Source organism: Arachis hypogaea, chromosome 4 (assembly GCF_003086295.3).
Source record: "Arachis hypogaea cultivar Tifrunner chromosome 4, arahy.Tifrunner.gnm2.J5K5, whole genome shotgun sequence".
Lineage (NCBI taxonomy): Eukaryota > Viridiplantae > Streptophyta > Magnoliopsida > Fabales > Fabaceae > Arachis > Arachis hypogaea.
Window position 1 is genome coordinate 120,829,135 of NC_092039.1, and position 19,199 is coordinate 120,848,333.

The 19,199-nt window shown below is 34.6% G+C and overlaps 1 protein-coding gene and 1 long non-coding RNA gene across 2 annotated transcripts; one reads left to right on the plus strand and one right to left on the minus strand.

Moving 5' to 3' along the window:
* Positions 1–2,605: 2,605 nt before the first annotated feature.
* On the plus strand, positions 2,606–6,285 carry LOC112797665 (uncharacterized). The gene is made up of 2 exons (XM_025840718.2): positions 2,606–5,532; positions 5,633–6,285. Exons 1-2 carry the CDS (start codon positions 2,772–2,774, stop codon positions 6,013–6,015), a joined length of 3,144 nt encoding a protein of 1,047 aa, XP_025696503.1. The 5' UTR covers positions 2,606–2,771; the 3' UTR covers positions 6,016–6,285.
* Positions 6,286–6,760: 475 nt separating this feature from the next.
* Positions 6,761–7,835, minus strand: LOC140184358 (uncharacterized). Its single transcript, XR_011880815.1, has 2 exons — positions 7,599–7,835; positions 6,761–7,472 (listed from the first exon to the last, which is right to left on the minus strand). It is a non-coding gene; the product is annotated as an uncharacterized lncRNA (long non-coding RNA).
* Between the last annotated feature and the right edge of the window lie 11,364 nt (positions 7,836–19,199).

Below are 19,199 nucleotides of genomic sequence, written 5' to 3' on the forward strand. Positions count from 1 at the left end.
TTTTCTCTCCCTCTTCTTTCTTTTCGTGTTTTATAACATTTTTATTTTATTTATTTTTATTTTTTTAAAGATAGAGATAAAAAAAATTATAAAAAAAGAAAAAATGAAAAAAGAGGGGAATTTTTTATTTTATAATTGGAGAGGAGAGCGTGTTTTTTTTAAAATGGAGGAAAACAGAATTTAATAGAAACTGGGAGCGCCATTCTGATGGATCTGCAATCCACCCCATTCGTAATGTACTGCAATCCGCCCCCCTTGGATATCATCTTTGTCGACATCTTCGACTGGACCAACAATATGATAAGTACCCTCGAATTCTTCTTCACTTTCAGTGTTATAAACCGTCCAGTCGATGTTAGGTTTGGGTAAATCAACCTCAACTAATTCTTCGAACTCAACATATAACTCGATAACTGACACTTGTGTCCGTGTTTGTTGATAGATCGAAAACATTCCTTGCATACTTGAATCGTCAACCATATACATTATTTAAAATTGAACAAAACCATCACTAACACAGGCTGTCTACAGAGAATAGTTGTGACTCTCTTTAATATTTGATTATCAACGCATTGACAAAGTATACTCTTAAATTTTTCATATGTTATTATTCCTCGTCATATAAATTTTCACATACAAAACTCACACTTTCATATATTTGTGAAAAGATTTGGCCATTATAATATATTTTCAAACTAACACTTTTCTCCATTTTTATTCTCTTATTCTCTCAACGAAATAAAACACACTCACACTTAACAAATTCGTTCTTTCTTTTATAATACTCGAGGTATGTTTTTTTAATCTGAAAAATACAGTATACTCTTGCGTACTGACAATACGTTATTTTTATATTATCAATACGTCTCCTTAGCTTAGATTATGTGTTAATATTAAATTAATACAATACATCTCTTTGTATTTTTTTAAAAATTTTTAAAAATATAATACGCCCTCATATATTTTTTTTAATTCTTAAAAATACAATCCGTCCTTTGTATTGTATTTTTTTTATTTTAAAAAAAATCGACTAAAACAATACACCTCCTGTGGATTGTTAGCTCTCAGAAATATGCAAAACCCCCCACATCTAATAATAAAGCATTACACCAAACCCAAACCAATAAAAAAAAAAAAATGAACCTGGTTAATGACTAGTGGCTCTGCGTTTGTTCTGTTCCTTTCAGATGTATATGCTAACAGCAACTTAGATTTTTCTCCGACTAGCGTGATTTGTGAAACGCATGATGAGCTTGCTTTGATAGATTGAGTAATTAAATAATAAAAAATAAAATAAAATTCTTTTGTATAGAGAATAATGATTCGGTGAATATGCTACTATTATCCCAGAGTGTTGTTAAGGGGCAAGTAGATGCCTCGGTTCCCAAATTTTTTAAAAAAAATATTAATAACAATAAGTTATTAAGTATAATTTAATTTTTAAAAAAATTTATTTAATATTTAGTCTAGTATAAATAAGGATAAAATATATTTTTTATTTTTGAAGTTTGATAAAAATTTTAAAAATATCTTTAAATTTTATTTTGTTTTAATTTTATTCTAAAAATTTTTAATTTGCATAAAAAATATCTTTCTGACAGCTAATTTTTTAAAAAATTTAAGACTGATTCAACAACAATTTCATAAGAACAACCCCTCAACACAAGAAAATCAAACATAATTTTTATGCATTATTGTTAGATTGGTCTTAAATTTTTTTAAAATTTTGTCGTTGAAAATATATTTGATGCAAATTGAAAATTTTTGGGACAAAATTGAAACAAAATAAAACTTAGGGGTATTTTGAAACTTTTGTCAAACTTCATGAACAAAAAATATAATTTATCCTATAAATAATAATCTAGTCCAACCTAAATATTAATGGTTTCTAATATCTAAAAAGTAAGTAACAATATTAAAAAAATATAAAAAAGATATTATTACTAATTTTTTTAATTAAATAAAATTTTTTAAATCCCATGAAGTAGATTTTTTTTCTTGTGATCGTTTTTTTTATTCATTTGGTATTAATTCTCTCTGTTTCAACTACTATAACTGAAAGATCTTTTTTAGTTATGAATATTGTGAAGAATGACTCAAAAACAAAATAAAAAATGAATTTCTTGTTAATTGTCTTTTAATTATATTGAAAAAAGATTGCTGAAAAATTTTACACGGATTCTATTTTCGATGAATTTTATAATGCTAAGAATTGAGTACTTCATTAGTAAAAAGTACACACATATTTTTTGCACTTTAAAATATATTCTCTATCCGTATATTTTTGTAATACATCTTATATTACATAATTTTTTCATATTATATATATTATTAGCCCCCATAATAATATTTCTAGATCTGTCCCTAATAATAGTTATTATATATGTGTCTTGTTAAAATATGATATATTGGTAGAAGAACAAGAAATTGACTATTACCTTAACCAAAAATATTATTTGAACATTAAAATTAATGACTAATATATTTATATATAAATACATGTGTAATTTAATTTATTTTTAATATATATTTATATTTCAGTATATATTTTATTGTGTAGCTGATTTTAATAGTAAATTTTAGTATACATATAGCATAATCTTACCTTAATTAAAATGAGAAGTTGTATAGATATATTACACGTAGCAGAATCCTACCTTAATTAGAATGACAAGTAACAATATGAGAAGTTGTATATATATATATATATATATACACAACAGCAATACAACATCCATTTACAAAAATTAACATTGAAAAGAAGTCTACCAATGTATCCAAAGATTGAAGGTAGCACATACAGCAGGGGCATTATGCTCATGTACCTGTGTGTCCATGTTGTTGCTGCTGCTTCAAGTGAGAAGAGTGAAGCAAGTGCACTCTTAAAGTGGAAGGCCAGCCTTGAGAACACCAGTGTGTTGTCGTCGTGGGCAGGTACGAATCCATGCAAATGGCACGGCATTGCATGCGACAGAGCCAATTCCGTTACGGCAATAAATCTTGAAAATCATAATCTGAAAGGTACACTCCACACTCTCAGCTTCTCATCATTCCCCAACCTCCTCACCTTTAATATCTACAACAACTTCTTCTATGGAACCATACCACCACACATTGGTAACATATCCAAACTCAATACTTTGAACTTGTCTTTGAACGCTTTTGAGGGTACCATCCCTAAGGAGATGTGGACATTGACGAGTTTACGCGGGCTTGATCTTTCCCTGTGTATTTATCTTAGTGGAGTCATACCCAGTTCCATAGCAAATTTGACCAACCTATCATACCTAGATGTAGCCAAGAACAATCTTTCTGGCCACATTCCTCCTGAGATTGGAAATTTGAACAGCCTCAAGTATCTTGATCTGGCAGGTAATAAGCTTAGTGGTTCCATTCCCCACGAAATTGGAATGTTGACAAAGCTTGAGGTACTTGTTTTATCCACAAACATTCTCTTTGGAACTATCCCTTCTACCATTGGTAACCTTAGCAATCTGATTCACTTTTTTGTTTCAAATAACTCCCTCTCTGGCCCAATCCCATCCCTCATATGGAACATGTCTAACTTGTCCTGGCTATACCTTGATGACAATCGACTATCTGGATCAATCCCTCCTTCCATAGAAAACTTGGCCAATTTGGAACGCTTTGTACTTCATGGAAACAATCTTTCTGGGTCCATTCCTTCCACTGTTGGAAACATGACTAAGCTCATCTACTTGTTCATGCGCGTCAATCATTTTTCTGGATCAATTCCTGTCTCCATAGGTAATTTGATCAACTTGAAAAAACTTAGTCTCCAAGAAAACAATTTCGTCGGATTTATTCCCAACACAATTGGAAACTTAAAGAAGCTCTCGCTGCTTGAATTGTCTTTCAACAATCTTAAAGGTAGCATTCCACCATCCATAAGAAACATGACCAACCTCATGATCTTTTTAGTATCTGAAAATAATTTAACTGGAAATTTGCCACCCCAAATCTGCTCAGGGGGATCACTAGAGTCATTTTGTGCTGATAATAATCACTTTACCGGTCCAGTACCAAGAAGCTTGAAGAATTGCTCTAGTATTCAAAGAATCAGGCTACAAGGTAACCAATTGGAAGGAGATATAGCACAAGATTTTGGCATATATCCAAATTTGGGATTTATTGATCTAAGTGACAATAAATTTCATGGCCAAATTTCTCCTAACTGGGGGAGGTGCCCAAATCTTGATACCTTGATCATATCCAACAATAATATTTCCGGTAGTATACCCCCACAAATTGCAGAGGCTACTAAACTGGGTAAGCTTCAACTTTCTTCAAACCAATTGACTGGAAGGATACCAAAAGAACTAGGGAATTTGAAGAGCCTGCTTCATCTCAATATAGGCAACAATCAACTTGTAGGAAACATTCCAAAACAAGTTGTAGGGTTGCCTAATTTGTTGGAATTGAACTTGAGCAACAACAGACTAGATGGAAGCATCCCCTCTGAGTTTGATCCAATTCAACCTCTTTATTCTCTTGATCTTAGCGGGAATTCGTTGAATGGAACAATACCATCGGTGCTTGGACAGCTGAAGCAGTTGCAATTGTTGAACCTCTCACACAATAATCTCTCTGGCACAATTCCAAACACTTTTAGTAGCAGTATGTCAAGCTTGATTTCTGTCAACTTATCATACAACCAATTAAAAGGACCGGTTCCAAACGCTAGAGCTTTCCAAACAATTGAGTCACTGAAAAATAACAACGGCTTGTGTGGTAATGTCACTGGCTTGATGCCATGCCCAAGCAGCAGTTCTAGGCACAAAAGTCACACGGTCATGTTATTGGTATTACTTGTTATATTTGCAGTACTAGTGCTTTCTGTGGTGGCTGTTTCATTGTACTTTCTTTGTAAAAGTGCTAGAAACAAAAACAACTCAGCTAAAGAAGTGCAACAAGTAGAAGAACACTTTTCCATATGGAGCCATGACGGAAAAATGGCATTTGAAACTATCATTGATGCCACCAATAATTTTGATGACAAATATCTCATTGGAATTGGAGGGCAAGGATCCGTTTACAGGGCTGAGTTGCCTTCAGGTATGGTTGTTGCTGTGAAGAAGCTTCATAAGGAATCAGATGCAGGGAACAAGTCCAATTTGAAAGCATTTGAGAATGAAATCCAAGCACTGACAGAAATGAAGCACCGCAACATCATAAAGCTATACGGATATTGCCAGCATTCACGCTTCTCATTTTTGGTTTATGAGTTCTTGGAAAGTGGCAGTTTGGATCAAGCACTTGGCAGTGAAAAACAAGCAACTGCATTTGATTGGGAGAGGAGGGTGAATGTGGTTAAAGGAGTTGCAAATGCTTTGTCATATATGCATCATGATTGCAAACCCCCCATAGTTCACCGTGACATATCAAGCAAGAACATTCTGTTGGACTCAGATTATTATGAAGCTCATGTCTCTGACTTTGGAACTGCTAAGTTTTTGAACCCAGATTCAAATTGGACAACACTTGCAGTCACCTATGGCTATGGAGCTCCAGGTAAGTCCATTACTTTTACCTTGTATTTTTACGTGGAAATTATTATCACAGTTTATTAATTATTACAATACTTGTGTATCATTTGAATTATTGAATGTAGAGCTAGCTCAGACTATGGAAGTGACAGAGAAATGTGATGTATACAGCTTTGGAGTGCTTTGTTTGGAAATTCTTGTGGGAAAGCATCCAGCGGACCTAATAAGTTCATTGTTGTCACCATCAACAGCGAGAATAACATACGATTTGTTATTGGTTGATGTCATAGATCAGAGACCTCCCCTTCCTGAAATATCAATTGTTGGGGAAATAATGTGGATCACAAAGTGGGCACTTGAATGCTTGAGCCAAAGTCCACAATCTCGACCAAGCATGCATCAAGTTTCTAAAGAGCTTATGATGGGAAAACCACGTTTCCCGGATGACCAATTTGCTATGATCAGAATTGGACAACTCAATGAAGAATGGGAAACTCCACTTATGTGATTCATCATTTATGATCAAATCTAATGGTTCATATATACATCTTATGTGTAATCCACCCATATCTGAAGTTTATTTGCTTTGTCAGTGTGTGTAATGTGTATATATGTGAGTTGAAGTCACTTTCTTTTGTTATGTTTTGATCTGGACCATCTACCCCAGTATGGAGATGGCTCATAGATCAGTGGTTTGTACCTCCCAAAGGAGATAAGCTTGTTGAGTCAGAACGCATGAATAAAAATAGAGCAATGTCAATGTTAAGTTTATTGTTAATAGCGGCAGAATGAACTCAAATATTAATTTGCGCACATCATAAATGCTCAAAACGTGTTTGCTTATTAAAGACAGACCCTCTAATAAGTACGTATTTAAGATCTTTTAAATTTTAAAATAATGGTTCAATGGAACAACACCTTAGGAATCAGGATGTCGGCCATTAGTTGTGTCATGCTATGATTTATGATGATTGTGTATTTGTGGATATATATATATATATTCAAGTTATTTACAGTTTGTGAATTTGTATTCGCTTGCTTTATCTGATCGAAGTTAGTATAGCAGTCTCTTTACATTTATGATATACATTTAATGTCGTCATTTTTTAATACCACTGTGAAAGATGAAAATTTAGGAAGGTGAAAATCTACGAAGACAAGAAGAAATTAAACCGTGTGTATACAATAGAATAGATATTTAACTTATTATGTTGTATATTTTGAAGGACAGAAATAGGAATGATACTAAAATATAAAAGTTAGATGATTAATATTTTTTCTTGTATTTAAGTCAATGCTAATTAACTTTCTATTTCCAAGTCCATTGGGAAACAAATAAAAAAGGAAAAACAACCATTTGTACCCATGAACTTTACGAACGCTGACAAAAGTACCCATTAAAGAAGGAAATTAACGTTGTATCCATCAAAGATGGATTCCGTACGACAAAAGTAGCCAAATCCTAAATTTATGTTGACTTTTTAATAAAATTCCAGAATTACCCTCACCATTATCTTCAACCCCTCCTCTCTTCTTTCCCAAATCTCAAATACCTCCATTGCCTAAAAACTCTAATCTCAATACCTAAAAACCCCAAATTATCATTTTCCTAACCTTAATCTCAATACCCCTTTCAACAAATTTCAACCCTCTCTTTATTCTTTTCAATTTTACCACCTCATTCACCAACATGTGTTGATGGTGTATTGAGTTTGTGCTTCCACCACTACCGCCGGCAGAGCCTTCTCCTCCTCCTGCTGTAACTTCCGGCTGAGAGCAGTTTTGGAAGAGATAGTCTCCCGATGAGTTGGCACCGTAATCATGATGATGATTGGCGAAGGAGTGTCCACCGAGGAAGTTCTCGAGTTTGGGTTGTTGGTGATGGTGGTGGTGGTTGTTGTCAACATTATTATTGTTGTTGCATGAAGTTTCCAATTGCAGGTTTTGGTTGATATAGTTATTCTCCTTCCAATTTATGATGATAAAGGAAAATTAAAAAAAAGAGTAATTTATAATAATAATAATAATAATAATAATAATAATAATAATAATAATAATAGAGAAATTAAAAGAGAAAAGAAATTAATAAACCTTGTTGAGTAGAAAGGTGATGATGATTGTTGAAGGGTTCTTGATAGATGGGAAAAGAAGAGAGGTTGAGAGTAGTAGCGGCATGAGTGGAAGGAGTGAGATCGAAGCAATTTTCGTCATCAGCAGCAGTTACATCATCTTGTGCAGTGGGATTGAATAGCCCAAAACGAGTTTGATGATGATGAGTAGTAGTAGTGTGTTGTTCTTGAAGGGAGAGAGAAACCCAGCAAGTTCATTGAAGCCATAGAAGAAGAAGAAAGGTTAAATTATTGAATAAAGAGAGGGTTGAAATTTGTTGAAAGGGGTATTAAGATTAGGGTTAAGAAAATGATAATTTGGGATTTTTAGGTATTGAAATTAGGATTTTTAGGAAATGAAGGTGTTTGAGATTTGGGAAAGAAGAGAGGAGGGGTTGAAGATAATGGTGGGGTAATTTTGGAATTTTATTAAAAAGTCAACATAAATTTAAGATTTGGCTACTTTTGTCGTACGGAATCTATCTTTGATGGATACAACGTTAGTTTCCTTCTTTAATGGGTACTTTTGTCAGCGTTCGTAAAGTTCATGGGTACAAATGGTTGTTTTTCCAATAAAAAATCAACCAACTTCAGCCAACACTGCTAACTGTTGTTGTCCAGCCACCCAGAGCTATTAGCCATCACCTATAAGTACATTCATAGTTATCAGATTCGAACTGGTAATTGATCCGGTCATACGATTAGGTTATTGGATTACTGGTTCAACTGGTGAGTCACTGATTCACCCGATTGACTCGGTCATAATTAAATAAAAATATAAAATCATAAAAAAATTAGAATTAAAAATTAAAATTTAAAATATATGTCTTCACAAGTATATTAATAACGCTATGTCACTAAAAATAATTATCTCATATATTTTAATCGTATGAATAGTTATTTAAAATAATGGATATAATAGGACAATTATATAAAATATTTTATATTGTCAATGTATCAAAATTAAATTATAAAAATAAATAAATATAATATCATTATTGAAGAATAAAAATAATATTTTACATTATTTAAATTTTATTATTTTAATATGATATAATTATTAGTTTTTTAAGATGATAAATGTGTGGTAAACAAAAGGTATTGGTTTTAGTATATATATAATTATTAGCATGCTCATTTGAATAGGAACTACTAACCTAGTGGATGGCTCAGGTACACTACATTGAATGGATCCAAGGTCGAATCCACGTAGAGGCGCGCGGATTATATTAACCCGACCGGTCGGATTCGTCCGGTTCAGTGCGGGTAGACCGGTTTTTGTGGATTAATTGCGGAAACAGTTAACATGCTCATCATGCTCATTTGTATAGGAACCACTAACCTAGTGGATGGCTCAAGTACAACTGATAGTGTACGTGGAGGCGCGATTTATATTAACTCGACCAGGCCAACTTGATCGGTCGGGTTCGTCCGGTTCAGTGCGAGTAGACCGATTTTTGCAGATTAATTGCGGAAACAATTAGATGTGTAATTCAGATCGGTTGAAAGTCCAGTTCACTAATTTTTCGGTCGAATCGTCCGGTCCAATTCGAATTTGATAATTATGGATATATTTGAACACTCTAAATCCTAAACTTTAAATTTTAAATACTTAATCTTAAATTATAAATTTATTTTATTTTATTTTACTTTTAAATGTTTTTTTTACTTAAATTATTTATATTTTTATTTATTTTAGATTTAGATGTTTTTTAGTTCTAATTATTGCTTGACTTTTAAATTAAATGGCTGAACTTACATTAATTTTTTAGACTTTTTCTTTTATTTTTCTTCGAAAAGTGTTTATCCTTTATATGTTCATAAACAAAATATTTTTAAATCATTTGATACAATTATGTTATATATACATAAAAAATTAATCATTAAATTAAATATTAATATAAAATTTTACAACATATGTATTTTTACACAAATAAATAATAACTAATTCAGCAATTAATTTTTAATATATATAGCTGTTTTTTACTTTTTTTAGTATACACAATATAAAACAAATATAGTAAAAAAAAAAGTATATGGAACCAACTCTTAATTAGTCAAAAATAAAACAACTTAATTAATTATAATTATATTAATAATTAATTTTAAATTTTTTAAATTCAAAATTTTAAAAATTTAAAATAAATTAAGTAAACCTAATTAAAACCTATAAAAATTTTCCTCTTCTCTCTCACATTAACATACCCACCTCTAACAACTACACATACAGACCTCTCTCTCACCATCAGGCCGTTTCTGCCCTCACTCAAGACTCTGCAACTTCTCAGGCAATAATGCATTGAGTTGCTGGTGTTGCGATCCAAAGAGGGACTTGGTTTGTTGAAGGAGAGCCCAGTTTTGTGATGAGATCATAGAAACCCATTTAAAGAACGCCATCGGTGGTCAGAATGTGTATGAGAGTTCGAATGCCATGCATGTAAGCTTCTTTAGTTCTGTCACAGTCACAGAATTGAAAGTCCCCATTGAGTCAGATGGGAGACCCCGAACCGAAGGCCTTCCCAAACAGCGAAGAATATGAAGCTTCGCCCATAGGGAAGGTGCGTGTCAAAGACATCACGTAGATACCCTTAAAATGGTCTCTGCCTTGTACTTGGTTCAGCTTCAAGAATTGTTTAAGGAAGCAGTGGTGGAGCACGAATTGTCTTTGAACAATTACAGAGATATAAAAAAAAATATTCATTTAATATGAAAAAAAACATAAACAAAAAAAATATCCAGTTATATTTTGGTAAAAATATTAGATGTCTATAAAACTTTAAAAAAATTATAAAATTCTTAAAAAAATAGAGACATTCACATTTGCAATACAAAAAAATTCGAAAAATATATAAAAAAACATCTATTTGATATGAAAAAAAACATTATGATACTTAGTAAAAGAAACATTTCGATACTTAGCAGAAGAAATATCTATATATATTAACTTATTTTATTTAAGATAAATTTCGAGATTTAGCTATTAAAAAATTGACAGAAGTTGGCTGAACCCTCTTGATTTCCTAGCAAAATTGATATAGTAAGCAAACATTATTTTTTGTCCAACATTTGTGGACCGTGGTTGAAAAAATCACTGGGGGAGTGAACATTGGTTAGGTGCAACTGAAAGAATGAAAGTTCAAAAGTAATCGTCTGGAATCATATAACGAAAAAATGTCAATTGAAAAATAAAAAAATGCTCTCAAATACTATTGTTCAATTTTCAACGTCTTTTCCATTTTAATCTAAGCTTTATGAAAAAATCTTTTTCAACTACATCATGAACCGATTCAAGTCAATTTCTTGTATTTTTAGTTTTAAAATTTAAAAAATTAAGAGTAGTGAGAATTGTTTTTTTTTTATGTTGAGCTCAGTTTGATTTTGGGTAACATTATGATGACAAACATTTAATTGGGTTGAAAGCCCAATAGTGTTTAATATGTGCTTTATTGTGGCAGGCCCAAATATACTAGCTTATGATGCATCAGCCCATCGCAGCAAACAGAAAAGCAGCTCACATTGTTACTTAGTGCAGTAACCAAGTCCAACAATTCCTCATAGCACCGTTTAGCAACATTAAATGATTATGTATATATTTGCTAAAAGCAATATGAGGACAGCTGTATCATGCAAGGACAAGTGTAGCTCTGTAAAAGCAAGTAAGGACACAAAGGGCACACACACTAACCCAAGGACATCACCAAAGCACTGCTGTGGATCGTGGTTATGCAAATCACAAACTTGCATAGAGCAGTAGCAAGAAAATGGAGCAGAATGGAAAAGAGGAACATGCCAAGGAAGAAAGAAACACCAAGGACAGCAGAGATAGTGGTGGAGCTCCTCGGACAGCAGGAGAAGTGGAGCAGGATGAAGAAAGGACTGCATGCCATCAAGGACCACTCCAACGGGCAGCAAGGAAAAGTAAAGAGGATGAAGCTACAATGAAGCAAGATGAAGATATATAACAAGTCTCACTCAAACATCTCAAGAAAAGGAGGAGAGCACACATATCCAGAGCACCATCTCTAACATAGAGCTGGAATCTCTTTCTTCTACTCAAGCTTAATTCTGATTTCATGTTATGGCTGTCTTGCGTTATTTTCTGTTTTGAAAAAGGCAATTAAGTGAGGCTCAAAAGCCAAGAGAGAAAAGGCAAGAGTGATGCAAAATAGCCACTGATTTCTGATGTAATTTGGGTGTATGAACTAGGATTAGTTCCCCTTGCCAAGTTGGGTTAGCACTTGGTGAGAATTGAATCTATGTAGATTCCCCTTCCAAGTTGGGATAGCACTTTGGGGTTGCTAAGCTTTGGTGAAGAAAGCTTAGGGGTAGATACTAGTTGGATTAGGAATTAATTCAATAGTATTGGTGTTTGTAATATGAGAATTATAGTGAAAATTCCACCAGGGTTTGTGGTGGAGACTGGACGTAGGATTCATGGCACTGAGAATCCGAACCAGGATACATGCTGGCCTCTTTCTCCTCTTCTTTGCTCTTTTTAATGTTCTGCGTATGAGACAATTTTAAATAATCTCTTGCAACTCGAGCAACAGCAAAACAGAGTTTGAAACTTTAAGTTTTAAACTAACTTGATTCAACCCCCCCTTCTCAAGTTCAACTAGAATCATCAATTGGTATCAGAGCCTGGTCTCAAGAAGGCAAGCTTCACAGCTTGGAGTAAAGATCCATGGCCAACAACATGAATCCCAACATCGTGGCTTTCACTCTCACTGAAGGGCAGTCCAACAATAGACCTCCCTACTTCAATGGCAGCAACTACTCTTACTAGAAAGAGAGAATGAGAATCTTCATGCAGTCGATCGACTACAACATCTGGAAGATCATTCTCAACGGCCAAGACGTTCCTACCAAACAGAATGCTGATGGAGAAGTTGTGGCAAAGGAGGACAACGAATGGACAGATGAAGAAAAGAAGAAGGTTGAACTCAATGCCAAGGCAATCAACCTGATGCACTGTGCAATCAGTTTTGAAGAGTTCAGAAAAGTGTCAAGGTGTAAAACAGCGAAAGAAATCTAGGATAAGCTCAGACTCACTCATGAAGGCACTAAGCAAGTGAGGGAAACCAGAATTGACATGTTAATGAAGGAGTATGAAATGTTCAGTATGAAGGAAGATGAGAGCATCGATCAAATGTTCGAAAGGTTCTCGATAATCATCAACAATCTGGACGCCATGGGAAGAAGCTACTCTGAAAAAACCTTGGTAAGAAAGATTCTGAGGAGTCTTACTAAGAAATGGAAAGTGAACAGCACAGCCATCTCTGAAAGGAATGATTTGATCAAAATCACCTATGATGAGCTGAGAGGCAAGCTGTTGGCTTATGAAACCACTAACATGTCTCAAGACAAAGATGACAAAAAGAAAAGTATAGCACTAAAATCAAAAATGACAGCCCAAGGAGAAGAATCTGATGACAGTTTCTCAGATGAAGAAATGGTGCTCTTTGCAAGAAAAATGAGAAGACTACTGAGATACAAAAACAAAGGCAAAGGAAGCTCTTCATCCAAATATGTCAAGAAAGATCAAGTCAAGTTCACATGCCATCACTGCAAGGAGCCTGGTCACTTTAAGTCAGATTGTCCTCAACTTAAGAAAGGCAAAAAAATCCAAGAAAGACAAAAAGAAGGTGATGATGGCAACATGGGAGGACTTGGAGAACGACACCAGCTCAGAAAGCTCAGATCAAGAAGCCCAGCTATGTTTGATGGCAGACCATGACGATGAAAATGAGGTAGATCTTTCTAACTTATCTATTGATGAACTACAATACATTATCAAAGATATCTCTGTCAGTTCCAAGAAACTCTTGGACAAGTATGCTAAATGCAAGAAAGAAAATGAGGCTTTGAAGATTGAAAATGATCTTCTTTTAAAAAAAAATTAAGGCAAATGAAACTGGAAATGAAAAGCTTTTAAAAGAAGAAAACACTGCCTTGCGAGCTGAATTAGAAAAATTCAAACTCAAGCATGAAGTTACTGATTCCACTGATTTGATTTCTGAAAACAAAAAGTTGAATGAACAAATAAAAGGTTTGAATAAAGACTTAGCTAAGTTTGTTCAAGGTTCTCAAAATCTAAACAAACTGCTTGCTAGTCAAAGGTTTGGTTTTGAAAAATCAGGACTTGGGTTCAAAGAGGAAAGTAAGGCAGTTTTCAAACAAAACTTTATAAAATCTGAAGCATCCTCTTCCAAGCTCATCAAACCAAAAAGATTCAGCAAACCTCAAAAATCAGTGAGCAAGAATCAGTGCTACAAGTGCAACAGAAATGGTCATGATCCTCCTCAATGTTTCATCTTTCCTAGGTCTTTTGGTAATGATAATAAATTATATAAAGTTGTTCATGATTTTAATGCTCTTGGGAAACCAAGAAGATTTCACATCAAAGGATCCAAATGGATTTGGATACCTAAGGTTAGTTGAAGAACATGCAGGTTTGCCTTGCATCCAAGAAGAAAAAGGACATGTGGTATCTTGATAGTGGATGTTCAAGGCATATGACCGAAAGGGATACTTTCTTCATTAAACTCAACAAGTATGATGGAGGATTTGTCACTTTTGGAGATAATGGTAAAGGTAAAATAATTGCCATCGGTAAGGTTGGCAAAGATTTTTCAACTTGCATAGATAGTGTCTTTTTAGTTGATGGGTTAAAGCATAATCTATTGAGCATAAGTCAATTGTGTGATCTTGGATATGCTTTAACCTTTAGGAAATCTGAATGTAGAGTCATAAATGAGAAAACAGAGGCTGTTTTATTTGTTGCCAAAAGAAGTGATAATGTTTATGGTATCACTCTAGATGATCTAAAAGTTCAAAATGTAACCTGTTTATCTTCAATGGAATCTGAAAATGGATGTGGCATAAGAGGTTAGGACATGCTAGCATGTTCCAAATCTCCACGCTTGTAAAGAGAGGCTTAGTTAGAGGTCTTCCTAATATAAAGTTTGATAAAGACATCATTTGTGATGCTTGTCAAATGGGTAAACAAATTAAAACCTCTTTTAAACCCAAGGAAGATGTCTCTACTAAGAAACCATTGGAGTTGTTGCATCTTGATCTGTTTGGACCAACTAGGACTCAAAGTCTTGGAGGAAAGAGTTATGGCATGGTAATTGTGGATGACTATACTAGATTCGGATGGGTGTTCTTTCTTGCTCATAAACATGAGGCCTTTTCTGTTTTTGAAAAATTCAGCAAAAAGATTCAAAATAAAAAAAGTTTTAAAATTGTTTCAATTAGAAGTGATCATGGTAAGGAATTTGAAAATCAATTCTTTGAATCTATTTGTGATAAACAAGGCATATCACATAACTTCTCTTGTCCAAGAACACCTCAACAAAATGGTGTTGTGGAAAGAAGAAATAGAAGTTTACAAGAAATGGCTAGAGCGATGTTATGTGAATATGAAATTCCCAAGTTCTTATGGGCTGAAGCTGTAAATATTGCCTGCTATGTTTTAAATAGAACACTCATTAGGAAGTTTTTAAAGAAAACACCATATGAACTTTGGAAAGGGCATCCTCCCAATCTCAGCTATTTTCATGTGTTTGGATGCAAGTGTTTCATTCTAAATATCAATGAAAATTTAGGAAAATTTGATCCTAAAACACATGAAGGCATTTTTCTAGGTTATTCCACAAATAGCAAGGCCTATAGGGTTTACAACAAGAACTCCAAAACAGTTGAGGAGACCATGCATGTCACTTTCTGTGAATCTAACAATGTTCCCAGTGTTTGTATTAATGATAGTCCAGGTTTTGAAGCTGAGGTTCCATGGATTACTGAACCAGCTCCACAAAATTCAATTTCTCATGAAGTTGCATCTGTCAGCAACGATAATCCCAATTCTGCAGGAGACAATTTGGAATTATCTCCTGTCGCTGCAGAAAACACTGATGCAGAGGCAAATATTGATCAAGAGGAACCTGAATCCTCTAACCATTCAAGGAGACCAAGAGAATGGAGGTTTCTGAAAAACTATCCTGAAAAGCTCATAATTGGAAATCCTTCCACTGGTAGAACCACACGTTCATCTTTGAAAAGAGCCGAATCCAACAACATTGCTCTCTTATCAAAGATTGAACCTCAAAACATCCAAGAAGCTCTTGCTGATCCTTCATGGGTGCTAGCTATGAAGGAAGAATTGCAGCAATTTGAGAAGAACCAGGTCTGGTCATTAGTGCCTTATCCAAATGGAAAGAAAGTCACTGGCACTAAATGGATTTTCAGAAACAAACTGGGTGAAGATGGATCCATAGTCCGAAACAAAGCTAGATTGGTCACTCAAGGATATGATCAAGAGGAAGGGATTTATTTCGATGAATCCTTTGCACCAGTAGCTTGAATGGAAGCCATCAGATTGCTCCTTGCATATGCTGCTCATTGTGGCTTCAAGTTGTTCCAAATGGACGTAAAGTGTGCTTTCCTCAATGGCATAATAGATAGAGAGGTTTATGTGGCTCAACCACCTGGGTTTGAAAACAAAACTTTTTCTAACCATGTTTTCAAACTAGCTAAAGCATTATATGGTTTAAGACAAGCTTCTAGAGCTTGGTATGAGAGGCTTAGCTCATTTTTATTGAAAAATAACTTTCAAAGAGGAGCCACTGACACCACTTTATTTATTAGAAATTATCATGATCATTTTATTCTTGTGCAAGTTTATGTTTATGACATTATATTTGGTTCGGCTAATGAGGATTTGTGTGCAGATTTTGCTAAGCTTATGACTAATGAATTTGATATGAGCATGATGGTAGAACTCAATTTCTTCCTAGGCTTGCAAATCAAGCAAACTGCAGAAGGCATATTCATCCATCAAGAAAAATATGCAAAGGAACTTGTCAAGAAGTTTGGGCTAGACAGTGCTAAGCCTATGGGAACCCCCATGCATCCTAACATCAAGCTTGATAAGGATGAACATGGTAGAGATGTTAATGAGACACGTTACAGAGGGATGATTGGATCCCTAATGTATCTAACCTCCTCAAGGCCTGATATCATCCAAAGTGTTGGAGTTTGCTCACGGTTTCAATCAAAGCCTAAGGAGTCCCATCTCTCAGTGGTCAAAAGGATCATCCGATATGTGCTTGGTACCACTAACTATGGTTTATGGTTTCCTAAGACTGATTCTTTTCAATTAGTGGGTTTTTGTGATGCAGATTTTGCTGGAGATAGGATTGATAGAAGAAACACAAGTGGCATGTGCTGCTTTCTTGGGAAATCCCTCATTGTTTGGTCTAGCAAGAAACAAGCTACTGTGGCACTTTCAACAACCGAAGCTGAGTATATTGCAGCCTCCTCTTGTTGTTCTCAATTATTATGGTTGAAAACTCAACTAGCTGACTATAAACTGAGAGTATCTAATATTCCATTATTTTGTGACAACATGAGTGCTATTAACATTTCCAAAAATCCTATTTTGCACTCAAGAACAAAGTACATTGAAGTTCGTTTTCATTCTATTAGAGAACATGTGCAAAATGGAAATTTAGATATTCAGTTTGTTAATTCTGAAGGTCAGCTAGCTGATATATTCACCAAACCATTAATAGAGGAGAGGTTTTGCAAGTTACGAACTGAACTGGGCATTCTTGCTTCATCCCTATTTTCTTTATAATTCTGATAATGAGATCTTTTCTGTTTTATCTCATAAATCGCGGTGAGATTTTTTGGCAGATGATGAGTAACCTTTGGTATCATATCTGAATTCAATACATGATGGACATCTAGTGCTGAAACAGTATCTTGGACTATGAGCTGTTCTTTACTGAAAAATTTTTTGAAAAAAACTTTGATGACTAAACCTTTGTAAAAAATGGATTTTCAATCTTTTTGGTCCTCAATATTTTGAGATCACTCGGCAAACTTCAATTTTTTTTGGGTCTCAAATTTTTGGCATGTACTATTCATTTGAGTTGGGCTTCATTTCAAATGCTTAAAAATGTTTTACCATATGCCATGCTTCTTACAAAAAATTTTCAATATTATAATGTTGATTTTGGGGCTGAAATTGCTAAAGATTGTAACTCATATATCAAAGGGGTGGTGCAGTAAAGAAAACAGCTCCCAGGCTTCGCCAAACTGATGACAGCACTGATGTTCCCTCTGTTGATGAGGATCCTCTGATTCTCCCCTCCACCTCCACTACAATCAAGGTCATGACACGCATTATGAAAAATGTGCTTGAAGAGTTTATCAATCTGGCAGACCTTCTTCTCACTCATGGGGCCGAGCGCAAGAGGAACCAAGTTATGGAGGAAAATGCTCTCAAGAAAACCAAGGGGAGAATTCGGATTCTGAGAGACTTTGTGGAAGATATCGAAGTTGGCCTCACAACTTCTGACAATGAGGGGGAGGACGATGGAACCTCTGATGAATCCAACTCTGATGCCTAGCTTCTTGTTATCTCATCTGCGACTATGACTTGTTTTCATTTTGGACTTGTTTACTTTATTTTGGATGACTGTAAAAACCTTAACTACTCTGCTACTTAAACTATATGCGCTGGCCACTAACAAATTTTGTGCAGGTTTTTTCTTTCCTCCCTTGATGACAAAAGGGGGAATAAAGAAAAGGAATGTTAGCTTTGACTTAGGGATTAATAGTAATAGTTAAGAACAATGTTCTGTGGTGCTATATTTTATCCTATGATGTACTTAATGTAAATTGTTCTGTGCTTTCATTACTGTGATATACTGCTTGAAAATATTGGTCTTGGCTGTCTTTAAGTTCTTTTCCAGGATTAAGAAGTAAGCCATGATTGAGGGGGAGTAATATTGGCATTGAGGGGGAGGTACTCACAATCCGAATGTCATCAAAGGGAAGTGTTCTTAACTCATTTAAATTTGTTTTCTTTTAATTTCCCTATTTTATCATGTTTGTCATCAAGGGGGAGATTGTTGAGCTCAGTTTGATTTTGGGTAACATTATGATGACAAACATTTAATTGGGTTGAAAGCCCAATAGTGTTTAACATGTGCTTTATTGTGGCAGGCCCAAATATACTAGCTTACGATGCATCAGCCCATCACAGCAAACAGAAAGCAGCTCACATTGTTCCTTAGTGCAGTAACCAAGTCCAACAATTTCTCATAGCACCGTTTAGCAACATTAAATGATTATGTATATATTTGCTAAAAGCAATATGAGGACAGCTATATCATGCAAGGACAAGTGTAGCTCTGTAAAAGCAAGCAAGGACACAAAGGGCACACACACTAACCCAAGGACATCACCAAAGCACTGCTGTGGATCGTGGTTATGCAAAACACAAACTTGCATAGAGCAGCAGCAAGGAAATAGAGCAGAATGGAAAAGAGGAACATGCCAAGAAAGAAAGAAACACCAAGGACAGCAGAGGTAGTGGTGGAGCTCCTCGGACAGCAGGGGAAGTGGAGCAGGATAAAGAAAGGACTGCATGCCATCAAGGACCACTCCAACGGATAGCAAGAAAAAGCAAAGAGGATGAAGCTACAATGAAGCAAGATGAAGATATATAACAAGCCTCACTCAAACATCTCAAGAAAAGGAGGAGAGCACACATATCCAGAGCACCATCTCT

What these genes read in the sequence shown, in the direction of transcription:
- LOC112797665 (XM_025840718.2), top strand. Translation starts at nt 2,772, where the DNA reads ATGTATCCAAAGATTGAAGGTAGCACATACAGCAGGGGCATTATGCTC. An exon ending in CTATGGCTATGGAGCTCCAG is followed by an intron (nt 5,533 to 5,632) that starts GTAAGTCCATTA and finishes TATTGAATGTAG; the next exon opens with AGCTAGCTCAGACTATGGAA.